The sequence below is a fragment of the Cariama cristata genome, unplaced genomic scaffold, assembly GCF_000690535.1.
Source record: "Cariama cristata isolate BGI_N322 unplaced genomic scaffold, ASM69053v1 scaffold20611, whole genome shotgun sequence".
Lineage (NCBI taxonomy): Eukaryota > Metazoa > Chordata > Aves > Cariamiformes > Cariamidae > Cariama > Cariama cristata.
In genome coordinates this window covers 20,364-43,936 of record NW_009601250.1, presented here as the reverse complement: position 1 = coordinate 43,936, position 23,573 = coordinate 20,364, and the positions used below count along the sequence as shown (strand labels likewise).

The following is a 23,573-nucleotide window of genomic DNA, read 5'->3' as shown; positions in this document are numbered from 1 at the left end:
CAGTCCATTTTAGGAGTTATAGGGAGTTGCACAAGATAGATTGGAAGAAGTGGTCGAGGTTGTTCACTATTTCACCCAGTTCCGTAGCAGTTTGTTCTAGGTTTTTGAGGTGGATATTAGGCAGAAGAATTTTTAAAGAGAACATGATTTCTGCATAGTAGAGGTGGAAGCGTATGGCTTTAAAATTTCAGTGATCAAGGTGCATTCTTTGGAAATGTACATGGGAATCCAGTTGTTTGCTGCCCTGCTTTTTGAAAGTTGTACTTGAGAAACATTTAGCAGTGTGGTGATCCTGGCTAGAACAAATTGGGCTACTTGACAAGAATACTTGTTTTGTGCTAAGTTAAGGTGTACCGGTACATTTTGCCTGCCAAAATGAACATCCTTTGTGAGATGCTTCAGAAATGGAAGCAAGTGCACTGAACCTTGGGTTTATATTATAGTGTCAATTTGTGCAAAAATAAATTCAGGTTATTTACTGTTGGCATGATACATTTTATTTTAACAATACTTTACTCATGTTTTTCTTCCTCTTAATCAGTGTGCATTTACTTTTTAGAAATAAAAAGCTCTCTAATGTTTCACAAGATAGAGGATTTTTGCAGTTTTCCTGTCACTGAAATGGATGTACAGTATGCACAAGAGAGTCCCTCAAAAAGAGACACCAATTATTAGTCTTCAAATGTAATTGCTCCTGAGAAATGAAAAGTAGAAACGGAGACTAATTGTGTATCTGATCACCTGAGAATTTAATTTTAAAAATAGGTTACAGGCTATTATTTCCTAATTTTTGAATTCTTTGGAGATGTACAAGCGGTGATTAAAATGACTGTTAGAAAGTGATATTACAGCATTTATTAATAGAAAAATTGGATATAGCTCCTGAGCTGCTGAATCTTTTGTCACGAAGATACTAAACTAGTTTTTAAGGTGACAGGCATTCAGGGTGCTATATGTCTCTAGCACATCTTTGATTTAAGCTTTGGTTTAATGCCCCCCAAAATTTTTTGTTTAAACCAGTATCCTTGTTAAATGAGAAGTGGACCAATTTAAATGGGAACGTAGTACGTGATACTGAAAGAAGAAGGCAGAATTGAGCAGAAAAACCTTGGTTTTGGTTTCTCTGATGCACCTGTAGCTACTGTCTAAATGGGTTCACATGGTTGATGGAGTGTGCCTGCATGGTTTTGTTTTCATGATCCGGGTTAGTTAAAAAAAAATAACCTTAGTGCTGAAAATAATTAGTTGTCTATTGATTAATATAGTGGATTTGAACATATTTCAAATGTCATGTGTATTTATTTGAAGGTAACTTGTGAATATGAATTGCTACATACTTTTTAGATAACAGTCATAATGTTTGCTTGTCAAGTTTGCACAATTATAACTACTAACCTTTTTATAAAATTGGAAAGCTTAGTTTAAAAGTTGCAGAAGGAGTCTGATCTTTATGGTGATCTTCCATCTGTTTTTTTTTTTTTTTTGCATTTTAAAAATTATTTTCCAGTATAGATGAGAAACTCTGGTAGAATTTGAAGTCTCGGCAGATTTAAGTAATCTTTATAGCTGAGAAGTTGGTATCTTTTATTATTATCCCCCAATTTGTATATCTGAAAGATGGGGATGGAAGATTGACTAACTTCTGTATAATTGCTTCCTTTTTTATTTTTCAACACTGTGTGTGGAATCAGCTTTGTTCTTTGTTGCTGTATGGATCTCGTAAAAGTATGTATGCCAGCAGTGCTGAAAGAACACCAGAAGATAAAGAGAGAGAAACAAGGCAGGCTTCAGTTTTGGGACTTGGTGCTACCAAAAGACCAATACAAAAAGAGAGTAGAAAAAGTGCAAAAGATGTAAGACCTGGCGGGGAGGAGGGAGTCTGGTTAAAAAAAAGTTGATCGAGAATAATTTAACTAAAGAATTGATTGATTAGCTTCTTTAAACACTTCATTGCAAAACCATGAACTTCTGTGTGGCAATACCTCAGTGCAACACGGTTTCCTGTAGTGACTATAATTATCTAAAAGAGTTTTCCCACTGGAATAATGTTCTACGTTTTTTGAAAGATGGAGCTCTGGTGCTACAAAATACAGTGGCGTATTCATGTCTCTTGCTGAGACAGATAGAAAATTTTGAAATCTAACTTCTAACTGGGGAAAAACTGCAAACCATTAGTACTGCAAAAGACGCAGAGGTATTAAGTCTCTTAGTGTTTCATAATTATCAGATCTGTGTTTTTCAGTAGTGTTGATTAAGCAATTATAGGTAGCCACCTGTAGATATTTACAAAGCTAGGCTAAATTAAAATTGTAATGCTTTTTAATAGTTTTTCTGTTCTTTCAGTTATGTTAGTAAAATTATGCAACTCTAAAAAGTCTGAAACATTTCTCTTGATAGAAGTTCACGTTTTTCCAAGAGTCCACAGTATGCTTTTTTAACAAGAGATTTAATCTCTTCCATAATCTACTCATGAAACGTTTTTCTTTATACTGCTCATTTTCTCAGTCTGTAAAAGTTTAAAGTAGATGATGTTCATCCAGTATAATAAAATTACTTTATTATTAAAAATATATTCATGTAGAGATACTAAAGTAAAAAAGGAGGAGAGAGGCTAGCCTGTTAAAATTGGACATGTACTTTAGACAGTATTAAGAAAGTGATGATAGACCTATAACTGTGGGCTGAAAATACACTATATAGAATCATAGAATCGTGGTTGGAAGAGACCTCAAAGATCATCAAGTCCAACCGTATACCTGATGCCACCATGTCTACTAAACAATTGCACTGTATAGTGAAAATGTGGGTCATTGTAACCTCAAGGTTTAATTAACTTCGTACTATATTTCAATATACCTGTACATAATTTCTTGATACACAAGACTGTTACTGGATTATGACCTGATACCTTTTGGCAGATGCTTTGTGGACATTGGCAATTAAGTATTATTGATCTTTTTTTTGGTGTGTTTTTTTTCGTTTGTTTGTAGGGTTTTTTTGTGGTGTTTTTTTTTAGCTTTAGGCCTGTTTGAAATATACATAGTGCAGCAATGCTATTTCATGGAAGGTATTTTTGTTTTTGTGTGCACTAGGGTACTGTGGAGCTGACATAAAAGCACTTTGCACTGAGGCTGCCTTGATTGCCCTGAGACGACGCTACCCCCAGATTTATGTGAGCAGTCAGAAACTGCAGCTTGATGTTTCTTCAGTAGTTCTCAGCGCGCAGGATTTTTATCATGCAATGCAGAATATTGTGCCTGCTTCCCAACGTGCCGTGACATCTTCAGGACATGCATTATCTCCTGTGATCAGACCACTGTTGGAACGTACCTTCACTAACCTTCTTGAGGTTTTACACAAAGTGTTTCCTCATGCTGAATTTAGCCAGGGTGACAAAAGTGAAGGTATGTGGTTTTTTGCAAACGTTTAAATTTAGAAGTATTTCAACTGACTTTCTTGTATTGCTAGCCTTAAACCTGATGAGTATTTGGTTCAGTGTTATTAGTATGTAATACAATTCACTTGGATGTTGTGTAATTATTTTTGCTGATCCCAAGTTAAAAAAGTGGGACCCCGAAGTAATTTACAGTTTAAATACGAGAAACAATGGGACATAATCAGATGACAGAACAGAAAAAAAAATTAGTGAGATAATGTTGCTCAGCATATCAGGACCTGAAATTGATGTTCCTGTCCTGAGTGTCAAGTTAGCTGTCCCCGGTCCTTTGGTAGTTGATGGTGCAGAAGCAGGCTGCAAAGAAGGGCTATGGGGAGCTTGCAGATCAGCAAGTGAGACACTGGTTAGCTAAGATACTTGAGCCTACATAATAGGCATCTACTGGTTAAGGAGAAAATCCCGAGGCTTCCCTCCCCTTGAACTGGCTTGATGCACTCCTGATCCTCTGAGTTCATTCTGCTGGCTTAACAAGGGGAGAACTATTTGCTCTTCTGTCAGGTTAGCTTTTTGCCAAATTTAGTGAGTAAAATCAACTCACTGAGGGGTCAGATGTATGCCAGAACCCTGCTGCAATGGGAGCAATGTGAGTGCATTGAGGAAGCCGGGAATGAGAAGGAATGTGACTGACTGTTTTGACTGGCAGTGAGTCAATAGGTTCTGGGGTTTCTTACCCAACTCTTCTCTGAGACATACCTTAATAGTTATCCCAGTCATTTCTTGGAAGTTAACTGTTGAACAAGATATCTTGGTTTTGATACCTACTTATTCTGACATACTGTTTTCTACTGTTCTTATCTGGGATCACCCTCACCCCCCCAACTATGTAAACAGTACTTGTGGTTGTGTGTGATTAACTTGAAAATAGCCCAGTCATAAAGCAAATCTATGACAGCTGTGACTTTCTTTTCATTCCAATTCCAGAGCATGCTTTCAGACTGCAGCCGGGCAGCTTAGGCTGATCCTTGTGCTGGCTGCTGCGGTTCCTCCAGCCCAGCTGTGCATTTTTGTCTATCTCTTCCACTTACTTTAGTACGTCAGGCCCTTTGTTAAACCATTTTAGCCAGCAAAGTCATCCAAAAAGGATGTGTTTTTGTCAGATTAGTTTTCTGCTGACTGTGGGATAGCTGGAGGTTTTAACAAGTGTTGGAGTTGGCAGGAGATGGGGCCTGGGAGCATGTGGTGCTGGGTAGGGGGAAGTGAGATGGCTTGCAGCTGCAGTAAGGTTGTATTAGGCTCTTGTAGCCAAAGTTAAGATGCTTAAGTGTCTCTGTATACTGTTAAACCTGTTGGTAATGCCCAATGTAAAAATTGTCATTGTTGTTGAAGAGCTGAATTAGGTGTCCCTGCCTTTGTTGTAAAGTTCTAGTTCAGAATATTTTCTTTGGTTATGTTCTTTACATTCCTATTTATTTCTGCTCATTATTGCTAACAAAGTGAGCTCGGAAGCATTCATTGATTTAAATAGTAGTTTTACTAGATAAAACTGCCATAGCAGCAGAATTGAATGTTTGTAGATAACTGATTTTGAAGATACATGACCTAAGGTTTCTTTTAACATTTCCTCTGTACCATAGTTTTTCTTCTTATCCCCTTAAACCCAAGAAAATATTGAATAATAAGCTTAATCTGCGTTAAAAACAGCAAAATCCACTTTCACGTACCATGATTTTAAATGTAAATGTAGATTACACAACAGGACTTCAGTTTTCCTTGAATTCAGAGTGAAGTATATAACAGATGCTTACTGGTGTGCTTACAGTCTGCAAATCTAGTTTTCTACATGTCTTTGCAGTTTAGTCATGATTCCTGTTTCTCATAATTCACTGAGTCAGACACTCAAGCAAAGGATATCACAGAGGTTTGATGTTTGGGTTTAAAAGATGAGCTGCCTTTTTTAGAGATTACAGATTTTAGGAAGCAAAATCTATGTCCGGTGCACAAGCATAGGACTTACTCTATCGTCTACGTTTGGTGTAGCAAAAATTCAGGGAGTGCAGTGAGCCAAGAGTTAGGAGGCGTATGTCCAGTTGATTTGAAGGCCTCTATCCTTGCGTGGAGCTAAAAGTCCAGCAACTTTGGAACTCCTTTTTCTTTCTATGGACTAGCTTTTGGCCACTGGTTGGGGATTGCAAGCCTTTTTTATCTTTGCCACCAGAGGAATGATTGTAAGGTGTGTGACTGCATCATGCTTTGCTGAGGGATGTGACACATTCTCATCCCATACCAGCAGAATATTGTTCCTACCCAGCCTACTCTGAATCCAGTTTCTTCTATCACATAGCCAACTAAGGAAACCTTTGTTATCTATAACAATTTTACCTGGGATCATACGTTTAGATGCGTAGCCCTTAGATGGTGTCTCCATTCAACGCTTAATGCTACCTTGAAGTTGATTCCTTTGTCCCGCGGTGGTGTAGCAGGAACTGTACCATGGGTTCATGTAAATCAGTCAAATTGTGCAGTGGGTTGTATATTTCAGAATAACGCTTAGATCTCTCTCTATTTCATGCTTTTGTTTCACGGAGCAGTCCATTTTTCTCAGTGGCTGTGACCAACTTGAGCTACTGTTAGGATGTCCAGTGATTGCCCTGAACAGCAATGTGCTTCATTGCCTCTGCGCTGCTCTTGGAAATGCTGCACGTCCATCGTGGAGCATTTTGTTCCTCAGGAGACCTGGCCTCTGCGCTGCTCTTACTGCACAGCTGAGTGGCTGTGACCATTTTCATCCCATCGTCGCAGACTGATTTCTCTATGGGAATGAGCATGAGTGTCTTGCATAGGGTAACATCAACTAAACTCCTTCCTGAGGCAAATAAAGATCTTGCAGCAGTTTTTTCCCATTATCAAATCGCAGCAGTCTGCGCTTAATCCTGTTGCAGCCCTGGCAGCTAATTTAGCTGTACCTGATTATCAACTGTCAGCTGGTTATTTTTAGTGCCATATTTGTATTTTTTGCAGTTGTTTGTCCCTACAGTCTGTCTTTTGAACGTAATCAGTCTTTCAGCTTTTTGTTTCTGAAGGTCTATATAGAAAGTACTTTAGTTCATTATGCTACTATATTAGCAAAGGAATTAAAATAGGTTAAGGTACAGTATATGAACATCGAATGAATCAAACTGATTTTGACAAAAAGTAATTTGATATTCTTTGGCAGATTATCAGAGGGTGGAAAACAATTCTTCATAAACATACATTGTCTAGGTAGTCGTGCTGAGAATAATTTTGGAAGAGGTATACCTATAAAAATTTGGGCACTTAGAACAAATAAATAAGTACAAAATTGTGTATAGTCTGAGGAATTACAGATTTTATAACTTTGTCCTTGAAAAACCTCTAGCTGTGAATAAAACCAAAGGAAGCATTTCATAACCAGTTAAACATTTGTTGTATTCATGAAGTTGTTCTGCTTGATGGTTTAAAAAAAATAAATTGTAATTATGATTAGACTTCTACAATATTTAATTTGTTTTGGTTTTTGAAGTAATAAGTACTTATTCTGTGTTCTGATATTTAGACAGCTCTTAACTCATTTTTTTCTACATTTGAAAATGTGTTCTAATTTACATGAAGAAAATGGTAATGTCTTTTTGTGTTTGTTGTGCATGTACTTAGAAGTGATAAGGTTCTAATTAATATATTTCTTGGAACAGATGTACCAAGTCTAATATTAGATGATAGTGAAGATGAGAATGCTTCGTCAATTTTTGAGACGAGCTGTCACTCAGGATCACCAAAGAAACAGTCATCAGCTGCTATACATAAACCCTACCTTCATTTTACAATGTGAGTGTTTCTCTAAGTGCATGTAACCAGATAAATAAACCTATGAAATTCCTACATCAGGAGAGGTAACAAAGATGATCTTTTGCTTTGTGGTGGCAATGGTGTTCTCTAATAGAAATATGTAAGTGTATGGACAAGAGTTTTAGATATATGAATGGTCTTAGGAGAGGTCATATCCTAAACACAGTGATCAGATATTTTGCAACAGACAAGTTTAGCTTAGAAGTAAAGATGTTGACAGCAATTCTTAATTGTATCAAGTCATTTTGATTTGAAAGATTAGGAACTGGGAAGAGAGGTATGTAGGAATGTTTTGGAGGGATTGTTTATTTTTTCTTGGTCTAAAGTATTGTTGAGCTTCAGTGTATGCAGCTGTTTGGATGCATTATATAATGCATTCAGCATTTCTAACATCTTTTTTTCATTGTTTTTCATGGAAAGTTTTGGGAAAATGGGAATTTAGAAAGTGTATGTGAAATTGGAATGAGTCTTTGCTGTATAATTGGACTGGCTACAGTAGTTAACAATAATCAACTAACATTGTTTTGTATTAAGAATAGTTTTAGACTACTTTGTGATGGGTTCTGCAGGGAGTTTGCTAAATAAAGAAAATGAGGTTAGGAAAACTGTTCAGTAATAGTACTGTTTAGTAGAGCCATCTTGTGGAAAACTGCTAAAATTTTTGTGGAAAAGAGTAATGCTAGAACAGCATTTATTGAAATCTAAGCTTAAAAATAAGGATTTCAGTTCAAATAGTTTGAGGTACATAGTCAAGTATTTTAGTGCCAGATTTCACCTTTGTTGTGAGATCGGGAGCGGGGAACCTAAAACCAAAACAATTTCATATATTTGCATGAATAAGTGTCTAAATAAAATAATCTTGAAGAGTATGTTTGTTTTTGTAAAACATGTACACCTCCCTTAATCTATCTTTCTGACCATTTTCAATTGCTATCTGTGTGTGTAACCTCCATGACCAGAACTGAAAAGCCAAAGGTCAGCAATGTTCATAACTGTTACAAAATATTTAACCTGAAATAAAACCAGCCAGTCTTGTTTCACTACCCAAACTGATTGATGTGCGGATAAAAATGCCTTAAGGAGAAAAAATGCAAGTTAATTAAAAAACTTTCTTGTTTCATAATCAATTTTCTATAAATGGAAAAACCTAATACTTCTCTCTTCATGTCTCACTCATCCCCAAAACAGGGCAAAAACCTGCAAAACAAACACACACAAAACCCCCAAAATCCTTATATGGACTCCTTAGAATTTCTTCTCAACAGCAAAAACAAAAAATAAGGTTACCTTTGCAGTTTTTCCTTTAAAATCTTTCTTCTGTCTGGAAGTCTCCTGAACAGAAGTGTATAAATATGCTAGAACAGAAAATGAATAGTGATTTTATTCTATCCTATTTCAAGTCCTGTTTCTTAAATAAACAAAATATTGAAATGTTAGGTGGTTCTTGGAATTCTTGTGTAGCATTTAAGGAATGGAGAGATTAACATGGGATTACTGAAGCTACTGAAGAGGTGCTTTTAGTAGTTAGGACTGAATTAGACATGATTAAATAGATATCTTCACTGGAAGTCCGTTAAGTCTTTTTATATGATCAAGGAACTGGTTTTAAATAAACTGGTTATAATAAAAATTTTCAAGAATTTAATAAGTGCATAGCTTTGCGCAGATGAGTTTGAATTAAATTGTTGTGAAATCAAAGAATAGACAAAGCTCAGGTTATTGAGACTTGGAGTAGTGTTGAGGTACAGTAGAGTTAGGTGAATCTTTTTAGGTTATAGTAGGAAACAATTACTCATTACTGAAAGTCTTTTGGATTCTAAAATATCGTATTTTATGTATCCATCCATTGATAACACTGGCATTTTAATTGTATTTTGTAACTGTTACTCTGTTGCAGGTCAGCTTATCACCAGCCAACCTCTTACAGACCAAGATTACTGCTATCTGGAGAGAGAGGTTCGGGTCAGACTTCGCACCTTGCTCCAGCACTATTGCACACTCTGGAAAAATTCTCTGTACACAGGCTAGATCTGCCAGCACTTTATTCAGTCAGTGCCAAAACGCCTGAAGAATCATGTGCACAGGTGACACTTCAGATTCTCTTTTAATGAGTAAATTATGTAATTCTGGAACAGATTAGTTGCATCAATATAAAGTCAGCTAACTGGAGCATAACTTAAAAGCCAGGTTTTCATAGGCCCCTTCTATTTTAATGTTTAAAAGAAAGGGCTCTCTAGAGGGTGATTGACATCTGTCTGCTGACTGGTGAGAGTAATTGCGTTTTTAACTTACCCCCTCAGTCACATGCCTAATGTCAAGTAAGCTTAATGTGGATATTGGATTCCTGATTTTTGTTTTATTAGCTTGTGTATGAATTGGTCTGCTGTGGTTCTAGGGTCATTTACTTAGTTTTAAATGGTTTATGTTTCAAAACAGTTTGTGGTGGATTTTGCATAGATTGCAAACCAGTTTAATTTTCATCTTGTTTGATTAGTCTTAGCAAGTTTTTAAAGCATATATGACAAGCAGTTGTTTTGTAGTCTCCCTAGCACATTGACGTAAAATAATTGAATGATACAGCTAACAGTCACAAACACTTGTTTAGAAAGCCTTTATCATTAGATAATTTTATTTTACTGGAACATTTGTATTATAAAATACCACAAACATGAGTCATTTCCTAGCCCACAAGAATTTTATTACTCACAAGTGATAATAACAATTAGCTTCTTGGTTTAAATGCCACTGTTTCTTTTAATTAGATCTTTCGTGAAGCTCGAAGAACAGTACCAAGTATTGTTTACATGCCTCATATTGGTGATTGGTGGGAAGCTGTCAGTGAAACTGTGAGAGCTACTTTTCTAACTTTGCTGCAAGATATACCATCTTTTTCCCCTATATTTCTACTGTCTACCTCTGAGTCCATGTATAGTGAATTGCCTGAAGAGGTAAGTTTATTGTGGAAGGAGGCATGTACTCTTCAGAATTTTTTTATCATGTGAAACCATTCTGTTTTGCAGTGGTTTTCTGAATTAATTTAAAATATGTCACACTGAAAATGTAGTATTAACTAAATATTTGTAGTTTTCTTTAATGGGGGATGTATGTCCATGTCACTGATTTTCATAATCTCCATGCTACTTTGCTGAAAAGACAAAACTGTTCATTTTATCAGTTGTTGATTTTTGACAAATGACTCCAGTAGAATTAAATGCAGATTTGGTCTAAAGACCTAACCTTTAGCTTTACATCTTCTGAGGCTCAGGATGGGGGAGGAGGAGAGTTCCTATTTTTTTTTTTCTCCTGCTCTTTCTCCTTTTTCACTGCAGAGGTGGCCATTGTTAGGATCATGGGATACTGCAAGTTTAGTTACTACAGAAAATTCAGTGAGAATTACAAGTATTTGTTTTCCCTAGGCTGTATACGCAGCTTTGTGTAGAGTTTACTATCTTCTCTCTTGTGGCTAATTTTGAAAAGTTTGTGACTAGTGTTTTAATATGGTCATTAATCATGTACTTTTGAGTGGGGGCTCAATTTTCATATGGCTTTTTTTTTTTTAGGTGAAATGTATTTTCAGAATCCAGTATGAAGAGGTTTTTTATATTCAAAGACCAAGTGAAGAAGACAGATTGCGATTTTTCAAAGGGTTAATTCTTGATGAGGCAGCAATGCCCCCACCAAGAAGGAAACAGGCTGGTAAACTAAGTTACAGTAAAACCAATAATAATGTGATCTGAATGTTTTATTTTGTGATACTTTCCTTTTTCAAAAGGTGTGGGTAAATGACAGTTAGTGTAATTAACATTTGACAGTGTTAATCACGACCCAGAATAAATTTTTGTGCATTAGAGGTACCAGTTTTGGAAAATGGAGAGTTGTGGGGTTAAGGATACAGTGATGGTTAAATCGATGAAGCAGATTAAATATATAATGAAATTTGGAGTGGCATAATCCCAAGAGCCACTGTGTTGTTAACATTTCCGTTATCTGACTTCTTGTTTTGTTCCCTAGCTCTTCGTGCTCTGGAAGTTCTTCCTCTTGCACTGCCATGTCCTGCCCGTGAGCTTTCAGAAGCAGAAAAACAGCGAATGGAGGACCAGGAAGAGAACACATTGAGAGAGCTGCGGTTGTTTCTCAGGGATGTTACCAAGAGGCTGGCCACAGACAAACGCTTTAACATCTTCAGCAAACCGGTGGATATTGAAGAGGTCTTGTTTCAGTAATGTGCAAACAATGAAGTCGAAACTGTTAGAAAAAGAATATAAATTAAAAAAAGAAATGGATAAGTTAATAAGAAAAATAGATGTTTGATCCATGATCTTTCCAATCTAAAGTGCTGATTTTTAGCTAGTTGGGTAGTCACAACCTCATCATCAGTGATGCAAGGAGTTGGAGGATATTCTTTGGCTATATCAGTGACCTATTGAAAAACCTTGTGCATTACTGTCAATTTTAAAACTGAAATCAGTATTTAAAAATGCCACCAGTTCTATCCCTGTCAGTGCCCCTGAAATATTTGAAACCATAAACATAATTCTTTATTAAAAGCTTTTACAACATTGTAATCGTAAGCATGATAATACTGGGAAAGTGATCTGTAATGTATTCAGCATTAATAGTATCTTTGAGTAATTTCAGCAGCAATGCTTTTGGATACCGTTAATCACAGATGGTGGCACATTATAAGGCATTAACTGGTTGATCATGGAGTGTGCAGACCTAACTGCTGAGACAGTTTGATCTGCAAATCTATTTTCAGGTGCTGCTATATGAATAGGATTGTGTTCGGTCTAACTTTGAGGTCAGATGCTGGACCACTGCAAGCTTCGCAAACTTGCTAATTTTTTAAAAAAATGCATAATTGCTTCTGAAGAGAAGCATTTCTTTTGGAAGACGTGAAGATATGAATACGGGACATTAAAAGTACAGCATTGTGAAAAGCAGATTTGCAGGGTAAATTCCATGGAGGATGGAACAGGCATCTTTTATGGGCTCATGCAGTCCTCTCTTAATTTGAGCTTTCTATAGTGTTTGGTAGCTGACTGTTTTTGAAAGACTGACAAGAGCTCTTTAATGTGGTAACTTACAGTGTGAGGATGGTCTGAGCAGTAACTTTGATTTTTACTATAAAACTGCTTGGGAGGTCCATTATTGTAGGAAACTTGTCATACTCGTAGTAAAGGCAGTTTCTTTCCCCAAAGAACTTGAGGTCTAAACTTATGTGAATAAGGGCACGTAAAGAAAGAACAAATATTACGGTCCTTGTTTTGTAGATGGAGAGAATGGAAATGTGAATTTTTTAATTAAAGACTTGTCAAAAACTCTGCTGATCTATCACAGCACTAGACTTTAAATGTAATCCTTTTCGTCCCACCTGGTGCATTTAAGCACAGGACAATCCTTTCCTTTTCTGTAACAGCCTGACTGTTTGACTTTCTTAGAAAAATGTGTTAAGTTTCTTCCACTCCTACTCGTGTTGCAGAGAATGCTATGTGATAAGTCAAGGATTTTCCTGGCTAATTCAGCAGTAATGTTTACAGTTTCCAGTGAAGATTCTTTCTGATGATGTGCTAACAAGAAAAGGAAGCCTGTTGCTTGTTTTTCCAATCACTGAACCAATTATCATCATGTTTCCATAGAGGGAGACAAAAAGAGAATTTTTGCAATTTTAATTTTTCATCATACATTTCGATGTGTATATTTAAGGAATTAGGTGATAGACTGCTGTCCACTGAAATAATGCATTAATGTTAGTTTATGTTGAAACATATTTTTGTATGAATGTCTGCAGATACTGTATTAAAAAAAATTCTTATGGCGCCATCATGGCTTGATCTGAATATATATTTAATTCTTCAGTATTTTGGCAGCCGCTGTCATATGTGGGTGATTTCAAAAGAAAAGATGCAATACCATTTCTGAGGCTCCCAGTATTTTTAATTGATTGTAATCTTAATCACATTGAAACATTCAAGTGTAGGGTTTTTTTCCTTGAAGTAAATAACAAATTCATGGATTTTTTTGGTGAACTTTGTTACAGCAGCTGTGCCGATGCACTTAACTATCAAACTTGAGACCCTTGTGGTGTCATTAATTATGTTAAATACTTTTCAGTGTACCCTAGTGGATTGCTAAATCTCCAGTTATGAACTAAGCTCGTAGTAAGCTGTGAACTATGACACAAGGCTTTCTCTTTAGACTGCCCTCCTGTACAGTCAGTCTAACATCGTCAATCAATAAAGCCTGACTTTTTATGTTGAATGAGTGATTGAAGGAACTATTCAATAGAAGATAGTTAAAAGCTGATAATATGATGGTTCAGTTTAATGAGAACTTTACCTGCAACGTTAACAAAATACAGCTTCCCAAGTTTTTCCTAGGGTTTTGAGTTAGGCTAATAGTTTTTGCCTTTATATCCAAGACTGTCTTGGATTATAAAAAAACCCCAACCAACCAACCAAAACACATCCCCCCAGCAGTCTAAATAAAATTTAAACTACATCTATGTTAAAATGTGTTGTCTCAAAAATAGATTCATTTTGAAAGATAAATTAGTGAGCCTACTGAAGAAAAAATAACTTTGAAAGTCCTGTGTTTTTAGTCTGATAAAACTTCTGTTTTCAACATAAATTTGTTGAGAAATCAAAATGTTTAGTTAATGTATTACAGCTGAATGTGTGGAATGAATAAGACTCTAAAGATGTGAAATTTGCAGCATTCAAATGGAATGCGTATGGTCCTGTGTCATTTCTGTATGCTGTTTGTTTATAGGTTTCAGATTACCTTGAAGTTATCAAAGAGCCAATGGACCTATCAACAGTAATAACCAAAATTGATAAACATAACTACTTAACAGCCAAGGATTTCCTAACAGATATTGACCTGATCTGTAGCAATGCATTGGAGTACAATCCAGACAAAGATCCTGGAGGTAAGAACCTACTTCGTTTTGGCCTACCTCAGCCTGGAAGTCTGATATTTAATCACATGTTTGGTTACTGTTCAGGCATTTAAATAAACCGCATGCTATGTGATAATTAGGATAAGGGTCTGTGCTTTTAGTATTCTGAGGCATGTGGTGCACTGGGGCACATAATAAGAGCAGAACGACAGCATTCAGAGTTGTTTTCTAATAAATTAGGTTTTGTAGTTCCTTTTCAAATTCGATAGCTCCTTTTCAGTGAATAGACTTTGTATATGCAACAAAACCCCAACGTAATTTGGAGGGCTCTGTAGAGAATCCTGCATGCAATTTGGCAGTGGCCTGCTTTATTTCCATATTGGCTTAGAACATGAAATTCACACACAGAAGTTAAGAACTGTATATTTGGGGATAGGAATAAAACAGGATAAATTATAAGGCAAGGAAGTCAGTTGCAGCTGATTAGGAGAGATTAGAAGGTATTGTCTTGAACAAACTGTGATGGGATGTTTTCAATTAAAATGGAATCTGTGGATTGAAATGCATGTAAAAGCTGTTCATGCTCAAAACTAAGGAAAGAACATCTTGAGTACTCTTCGCTAGGGCTGCCTTATAGTGTACATTGCCAAAAGAAAGCCTTTCAATTGGCAGCTTCAAGACTCATCAATAAAACAACAAAAAAAATGACAAAACACCCTTTTAATGTAGTTGTATTTAATATATGTGATACTTGGAAATCTAGGTCCATCTACAAATGTAGTCCAATGTGTTAAAAAGTTTTTCATTAAATCTTGGGAAATTATTTTACTGGGTTAAAGCTTGATTTTTTTGATTTTTCTTACTTCTCAAATTTTTAATTTTCTGAGGCATTTGCAAATGTCTTGTATATGGACTAGATACAGTATGGTCTGATCAAACAGTTACACTTGTTTAACATTGCTTTTTGAACCCAGTGCTGGTTCATATCTGTAGAAGGTAAACTTTATTTCTTCAATTTATGATGCATTTTGTTTTACAAGTAAAAAAAATAATTGATAATATGCATCAAAAGGTTTTGTGTGTTTTTGATAACACACTTATGAGGACTTCTAATTGATGTGAACTAATCAAAGCCCTTGATGGAAACTTGGGATTCTGAGTGTCTCTGAAGAGCACTGACTAGAAGATGAGGCCTATGAGACATAACCTCCTGCATGTGACTGATGTACGTTTGTGACTTAGTGATGGGATTTGGGAAAAATTGTCAGTAATATACACCCTTTGTTCTCATTTTTTAGGCTATTTGGATCTGTGGGCTTAGTTGTTGAATTCTAGGAAATGTAGTCTGAAGAGGTTTTTTTTTTAAGTTTTAGGGTAGGTGTTGTGGAACTACAGACCTTTAAGGTTAGATCTACTCAGGATTGTAAACAACACAAGTCGCAGATTCGGCATGGCAGAAACATAAAGTAGCAAAGACAACTTGGGAAACATTCAGTGACAGAAGTTTTTATTGAGCTTGTCCAAAGAGAAAGAATCTTAAGAAATATATTTAGGGAACCAAAACAGGGATATTTTGATTTTCCTTGCTGTCAGAACTGAACTGGGAGGAAATGATCTGGCCATTTCTAGGTTAAGTTTTGGATCAGAGTTTCTCATCATTGAGTAGGTAATGAAAGAGAGTTCTGTCCTCTGTGTTGTCAACAATTGATGATGTATTGCTCTTCTGGCATGCAAGATTTCTTGAGTTGTTGTATGAATACACTGCTGAAACAGCACATCATGTCTATTCTCAGTAAACATTGCATGCGTTCAGATGCATTAACTGAGTATTAACCTATAAATGTTCACATTCTTTAAAGCTGGGCATATATGCTTGCCTGCTTCGTGCTTGAATTTGCAGAAGAATCATACTGTACCTGCTTCTGTCTTGTTATTAAGTTGGAAAAGCAATTGGAGTACAAGACTAGCTTGTTTTATACACAGTACAGATATTAAAAACTGGCTGCTTTGGGGTTTTTTTGTAGTACTTTGCTATAAAATTTCGGATATGTAATATAGTAAGGTAGTTTGGTTTTTCTTTTCTTTCCCTCCATTGTTTGGAAATGTTCTTAAAGGCATGGAAACATAACCATTGTGTGTTAGACATAATAGTATTTGCCTCTTTGAAGCACTGTCTGTGGGGAAAGTCTTACTCATCACAGGATTACAGGAAAATAGTGGTTCAATCAAATACTCTTGATTTGATTTTTCTTTTTTTCTCTTTCTTTTGCAAGGGTATCTTAAACTTTATTATCTGACCAACTTTTTAAAGTCTAATATTGCAAAATTACATCTGCAAAGAATGCTGCATATTTTTTGTAATCATAAAACATAATGCTTCACAAATATATGTGACTAAAAATTTCTAGTTTCCAGTTGATTTAAGTGATGGTAGAAAACATATGTAGGGCTCGCTTGAGCTGGATACTGGATATTCTTTTTCACTCAGCAGTTTTTACAGCTGTAAAATTTGCTATTTCTAGAATTATAAACCTTGTTTAATAAATGTTCACTGATATTCTTAATTGTTGTCTTTAGTGATTATTAAAACAGATTAAATTTGCTAATTGTATAATATGCTGTAGACATTAACGTTGATGTTTGCTGTTGAAGTACCTCCATCAATTGGAAAAAGTAATTCAGTATGGATGAATTGACAAATTAAATATGTTTGTACTAAAGAGTAAACAATGAGTGCTGTAGGTTTCATTGAAAAGGAACATTCTAGATGTCAGTTTTCTCCACATATGGGATTGCTTCTTAAGTTACAATTACTTTTCAAGTTTAAACAGTGTTGGAATAATTTCTTCTGTGTGTTTCAAAGGTATGGGAACCGATCTTCTCTGAAAAAATATTTTTTCATGAGTTGCATCTGGGCTTCCAGTGGGGGCAATGTTTTTTTTGTCCTGTTCCCCAAATAGAGATGAAAATGCAGCAGACTCGAGGCTTATTTCTTACCAGTTTTTCTCAGTGGATTAAAATGAGAAATGTCTATTCAATATAAGTAATAATGTAATCTGTTTTAGCACAATTTTGAATTTTCTAGTAGTCCTTAATTAACAATTAAGCAATAATTTAAGGTTAAAAAACAAATGAGGGAGAAATGTAAGCGAGCCAGGTCTACCTTAGAAATGCAGGAGATATCTAGTATGATTTTGCAGGCAGTATAATTATATGAATGTTCCTAGACCCCAGTGGGTAAATTCATTCCTGGACAAGTCTCTTGTTACTTTTGGGACTCATGCACTGTACTCCATTATACTGTGTAGATCTGTCTGTGGAAACTGGCTACATCTGCTGATTCTAGCAAGTTTCTAAAGATTGCAAGTTGATTTAGGTGTGTTCGTCGCTCACTGTTTGCATTTGCTTATAAATGCGACTGTTGATTAAAGTAACATTTGTACTTCTGAAAACTCCTATATCTCTTAAACAACTGGGTTGTGGTTTTTGAGCATGCGATGGTATTGATCCATCTACATTTTCATACATTTGTAATATTTCCCAGTTACTTCTGTCCGTATCAGTGTTGTAATATACAATACAAAACAACATAGAAATGGTAAAGAATTTACATAATTCTGATAAAATTAACAAGTGTGCTGTCCTGTTTTCTAGATAAAATAATTAGACACAGAGCATGTACTTTGAAGGACACAGCTCATGCTATCATTGCTGCTGAACTGGATCCAGAATTTAATAAGATGTGTGAAGAAATCAAAGAAGCAAGAAGAAAAAGAGGTATATTTAACTTCATTTATCTTAACACAACATATATGGGATAGAAAACAGAATTTACAAATGTCAATATAAAAATTGAAATTTAAGATGAAATATAGAATGCATGTCAGACTCAGGCGGTGCATGTTAAAGAATGGCTGAGCTTGAAACTTGTCTACTTTTTCCAGCTACGTGAACTGGTCTGATAAGGCACTATCCTTCTTTACAAAACAAGGATGCATTGTCTGCTGGTACAAACAGTATTGTAGAACATGGTGAATGGATACATGTTGGGATTGCTGTATTAACTGAAGATGTGAAACCAGAGCTGTATTCTAAAAATGCCATGTAATGCAGTGTAATAACAGTTATGATAAGGGAGAACAGCATTTAAACCAGTAGATTTTCAGTTCACCATGGCATGTGCATAAGTATACTTTTGGTGATAATCTATTGATTTTTTTGGATTAAGAAACAACCGTTGCATCTACATTCAGAGGAGCATGAGGTTGACAATTTAATAGTCCAGAATCAGGAAATATAGCCCCCTACATTGGAGGACAAGTCTGACTTAGTTTTTGTTTAAATTAATGCAGTTGTTTTCAACTTGTAGTCCATAGACCTCCCGTCACTGACTCTAGTTTTTGTTTAAATTAGTGCAGTTATTTTCAATTTGTAGTCCATAGACTTCCAGGTCTGTGAACAACTTCTAAAGTAACCAGAAAAGGTACTCAAAAACCCAAATATATTCCCAGGATGGGAACAGGGTTCTGTTTTCATGAAAGATTCTGTACCTCCATGGAAAATTTTTAAAGTTCTGAAAGTTGAAAAAGGCTGAAAATCACTGAATTATAACATTAGAACAAAATTTCATGCTGATTTAGGGATTACTGATTTCAATAATTCCAGCTTTACCTTGGCAAGTCGTTTCCTGCTTTGCCTCTTGCTTTGGTAAAAAACTGCATTATTTGATTTCTAGGTTGAATTTGGCTCTTCTTAACTTATAGCTGCTGGTTCTTGAAATACTTCTGTCAGTAGACTAAAGACCCTTTATTAATAAATTTCTTTGAACTGTGCAAGTATCTGTAGGCTTTCTCTTCTTCAGGTTAAAACGGATACAGTTCCTTTTATTTTCCCATTCAGTCATGCATTTTTTTGTCTAATTCTGTAAAAGCTTCCAATGTGTGTCTTGAATTGTGGATAAGTGAACCAATTGTAATTCACTGTGGTTGTAAAATAGAACTAATATAATGCCTTCATTTCTCCTCTGTACTTTCTATTAGAAATATAAGAATATTCACAATTCTGGCCTTAGTGTCACGCTGTGAACTATGCTCGGTTAATTATCCATTATGAGTCCCCCATGATTGTTAAAGGTTATTGCTTCTGAGGTTCAAGTAAGTGTTTGTAAGAGCTCTTTGTTACAGAGGGTGACCATATAGCTTGTAGTCCCTCCTTGCGAGTCTCACAAGAGCTAACTGGAACGCTGCCCTTCTTTTTGTGACAGTGAATGAGTAATATATATTTCTGGGTGTAAAACCTACAGACCCTGTTGAAAGAGGTGGGTTTACAGAAGTCTTAATTAAGGCTGATGCAACTTGCTAAATAAGAAGGTGTTATTGGTGTCAGATGCTTGTTAGTGGACCTTCAGATATAGGTAGGTGACTAGCAGTACCAGTTGTTGTTTGTGAGTGACGACAGCTCCTATACAGGAATGGACAGGTTTCAAAGTGCATTCTACACATTGGCATGGAAACTGTTACAGTGTCACAGATACCTGCAAGTCACATTTCAAAGATGCTCGTGCTTCTGGACCATGTGGTGGTGGTTTCAAGAACAAATGAGCTCTGCAGTTGATGCAGCTGCAGAGTGTGGAAGGCTAAGATTGCTTACTGGATTAGCAAGGACCGAAGATTTAGAATGCATAGAAGGAGCTGTGTTAGATTTAACTGGTTATGAATGAAGCAAAATATATCAAGCTCTTGAGATCTGAGGAAACCTCATGCTGTAAGGCAAGCACAAGAGATTGTCCTATCTCTGGGTCAGGAGTTGTGTCGAAGATTGTGGTGTGGAGAACCAAGATGGCACTTCAGTCACGTAGTCTTGTCATTGTAGTGGATGGAAGGAATGTGAATGCTGGTCAACCTTGCCATTACTCCCACTTTGGTCTACAGAATATGCTCAGCAAGACAGCAGATAAGCAAAATTGCAGTGCATCTGCTGGTGTAGACTTTGACATGTACCCTGTTTCGGAACATCTTGGACGAGGGATGATAAAGGCATATACTTGCATTTTCTTCTTTTGATTGGACGTCCACATTATTAAGGGATTTCTGGTTTCTTCTTTGGATTGATTACCAGATGGTCAGGTGTTGAAGTGATCCCCAGATCCTCCTTCTTCGCTCTGCTTCATATTAAAAGCATATTTTGAAATAATGGAATGTTTCAATGAAGAAATACTTGAGGAAAACTGTGTAAGCAGTGTAAACTATGCCTTTTGCTGTCCAAAAGCTTTGTGCAACTGGTCACCTAAATGCAAGGGTGGTTGCTCGTACCAGACTGTTTGCCTGACTGGAGCTACCTGATAAAATTGTGCTGAATTGGGCAGCCAGCTTTGTTGCCTGACCAGTGTACGAGACAAAGTGGTGGGGAATTGAGCCATAAGTACTTCTTTTTGGTATCAACAAGAGATGTTCAAGTAAGGCCTTAAAGGAATGTTGAGACTGAAGTCACAGTGAGTGTGCTTCACTGTATGATGCACAGCAGACTTTTTTCCAGCTCAGAGTACCTTAAGCTTCTCTATTCATGTTCATTTAAAAGTGCCAGATGGGCATGTATACAGTTGGATGGCGGGGGCGGGGGGGGAGAGCCATTCTGTGTCCACATTTCTCTGCATATATGTTTGGACTCAGCTTGATAAAGGATCCTATCTTCAAGCCTTACCAGAGCTAAAATTCTTAGCTTGTCAACAGCACTCTTGTGAAAGAAGGGCAATAATGCAAACAATGGAACTACAAAAATAAAGTCCAGGCTTATCATGTGAATCTAGTAGTGGTTCTTGGACTGAATATAAAACTTATATTAATAGCTGCTCAGAAGAGGTCAAGGTAACATTGCAGGGGCAGATTGAGTCAGAGTGGATGGCTGTGGCCATCAGAAAAGAAATTTGTCTTGTGACAAAAGGAACATACCCCCTACTCTGTTAGTTTGGTCAACATTTTCTTGGCTACATTTGGAAGACTTCAACATTCAACATGAGATTTGGATGGATTTGAGCAAGCTGATCTGCATGAGGCTCCTCGTAGATTCTCTGGAAACATTATCAAGTGTTTCAGTCTGGAATCACAGAGGAGTTTGGAAGGCAAGTGACACATACTGTAGGCTGTTTAATCTTTACGCAGTTGAAAAGCCATTGATTTTCTGAATTGTGCCATGTATTAGATCTTAATTTATTTCCAGGATACTGAAGATGAGGGTTAAGGCTAAAAAGCTCCATATCTGTTTTCTTCACAATTCTCTTGACAAGTTATTTAGCAATCTTACATAGTTTTAAAACGGAAGGTATTTTCTACGTCACTTTCTTTTTCCACAACTTTCCTGTTTTTTTGACAAATCTGCAATTTTTACTTAGTACTGAGACTTGTGACCAGTCTCAAAAGAAGTACTGCAGTGTAACAGAATCCTAAACTGTGTAATAAAATTAGTATCTAGAAGTTAAACTAGAATTTCTTGTTCTTGTATTACTGAAATGAGGTGCTGTTGTTGAAAGATGGTAAATCCAAGGATAGCAAGTTCTAAGTTGGTAAATGAAGAACGACATATACTGGTTTATTGGAAATTGCAACTTCATGTTGAAACTAGCAGATGATAAGGTAGAAGTGGTAAATGGTTTGAATAATGACATATGTTTGATATACAGTTTAAAATATTTGTAGTGATACTTAGAAACTTACGCTGTAACTGTTAGGTGAGAGTTCCTTTTTGAGTCTTTTAACTTTTGCATCCATCAGTTTTAGACCTTCGTGTCAACTCTTGATCGCTTGGTTCTGGTTATTATTTGAGACGTGGTATGACATTTTGAAAACTGTTTTAGTGGATGGATAGGAGATTCAAGTTCACAAATAGGAAACTTCAGAGATTCGTCTGTGTCTTTAAAATGTGCTTAACCAATATGAAAGTTTGCATTTTTAGGATTTAATTAAAAAAACCTATGAAATAATAGAAGCTATGAGATGAACTTATATTACAGAAAGCAAACCAGAGTTTTTGTTGAAAGCAGAGTCGCATTTGCTTAATCTAAGAGCTCATAATGACTCTGAAATGGATCCATTTTACATAACATAGACAATGGTGACAATACAAGGTTTTTATTCGGGTTCTCTTTTTGACATGGAGCACAATGCCATTATGAATCGCCACTTATTTTAAACCATCTATTGAAAATCAGGAAAAGTTGAAACCATCAATAAGATTTTGCTTTGTAGAGGAAATACGGATAAAAGAGTGCAGTCTTTAGGGACCCAAGTCTGAGAGACAGTCGTATTTTTGTAATCCGTCCCAGCTGACAGTTTTAAGACCATGCAACCACTAAGTTATTTTGTCCGTAGAAAGCAGATATTCCTGATTCTAATATTTGTTTTGAATGTCCAGCTAAATGTTAATTGATATGTTCTTATTGCAGCGTGGAATTCCAAGTTTCTTTTTAAATTCAGCAGTTTTATGCAGCTTGGTTTATTTAAATAGGTATGGTTATCTTCTGTATGCAGGCTTGTCAGTAACAGCAGAAACAATAAATCCTCATGGTTCCACTGTACGGAAAACAGAAGCTAGAGTTGAAGAGGCATTTCGGAACAAGCAAAAACCCACAATGGCTGTGTGGCCCAACTCTGCGAATAAATGTGCATGTGAGTACCTTGGGTGATGATTGTGCAAAATGAGAGGTATTTCCAATGGCAAACATTTCAAATATGTCTCTACTGCTGTTTACTGATTATTTCCAGAAGTAATTTTAGGCATGAAACACGTGAAACTTTAGGTAATACTCTTTTTCTGACTACATGAAATCTCTCCCCAGGAGATTGTAAAGAAGCAGGATTTCTGTTTTTGTGAGAAAGAATAACTGTTTTTCTAATGTAATATGAGTATTACATTTTTCTTTGTAAAAGACTATTTTCAGTGTAAGACAACTCTGATCCAATGAGAAAGTCACTTTTATGTGTTTGGTAAGTGTTAAGATTTGTTCACTTTGTGTGTGTATTCGCAGGTACATACCTATACGCTGCTTAATACTCTGTCATGTGCGCTTAATTACTCTTTTGCTATCTTCAATACATACAGTATCACACTGAAAGTTAGAGATTACAGGTTGAACTGTGTTTTCCTTTACGGCACCTGGTTTTCGATAGTACTCATTATTGGAGGACGTTAAGGTACTGTCATTGCAGCCTACTGGATTAGTCCAATGAAGTGATCAAAATCTCTAGAATTGTGAGGAGTGGCTGTGGTGTAGGTAATCAGAGGCATTGCTAATTATTTTCAAGAAGTAAGTTGATTAGAACAGGTAATACACAACAGGTATTTTTGTTCTAAACAAAATAAGGACTATAAGAGAAAGTGAGTATGAGGGATATAATGATAGTTGTGCATGGCTTTCCT

General features: G+C 36.1%; 1 protein-coding gene across 1 annotated transcript in view; it reads left to right on the top strand.

Annotated features, from left to right (window-relative positions):
• Positions 1 to 3,092: 3,092 nt before the first annotated feature.
• ATAD2B (ATPase family, AAA domain containing 2B) overlaps positions 3,093 to 23,573 on the top strand; it is a gene marked incomplete at its 5' end in the record, with an annotated part of 37,947 nt that continues 17,466 nt past the window's right edge. Inside the window, 9 exons of the mRNA XM_009710391.1 lie at positions 3,093 to 3,404; positions 7,108 to 7,240; positions 9,159 to 9,345; positions 10,024 to 10,209; positions 10,822 to 10,957; positions 11,273 to 11,469; positions 14,033 to 14,192; positions 17,817 to 17,939; positions 22,685 to 22,822. Of these exons, the coding sequence (XP_009708693.1) occupies positions 3,093 to 3,404; positions 7,108 to 7,240; positions 9,159 to 9,345; positions 10,024 to 10,209; positions 10,822 to 10,957; positions 11,273 to 11,469; positions 14,033 to 14,192; positions 17,817 to 17,939; positions 22,685 to 22,822 (1,572 nt within the window). The remainder of the gene's footprint in view (positions 3,405 to 7,107; positions 7,241 to 9,158; positions 9,346 to 10,023; positions 10,210 to 10,821; positions 10,958 to 11,272; positions 11,470 to 14,032; positions 14,193 to 17,816; positions 17,940 to 22,684; positions 22,823 to 23,573) is intronic.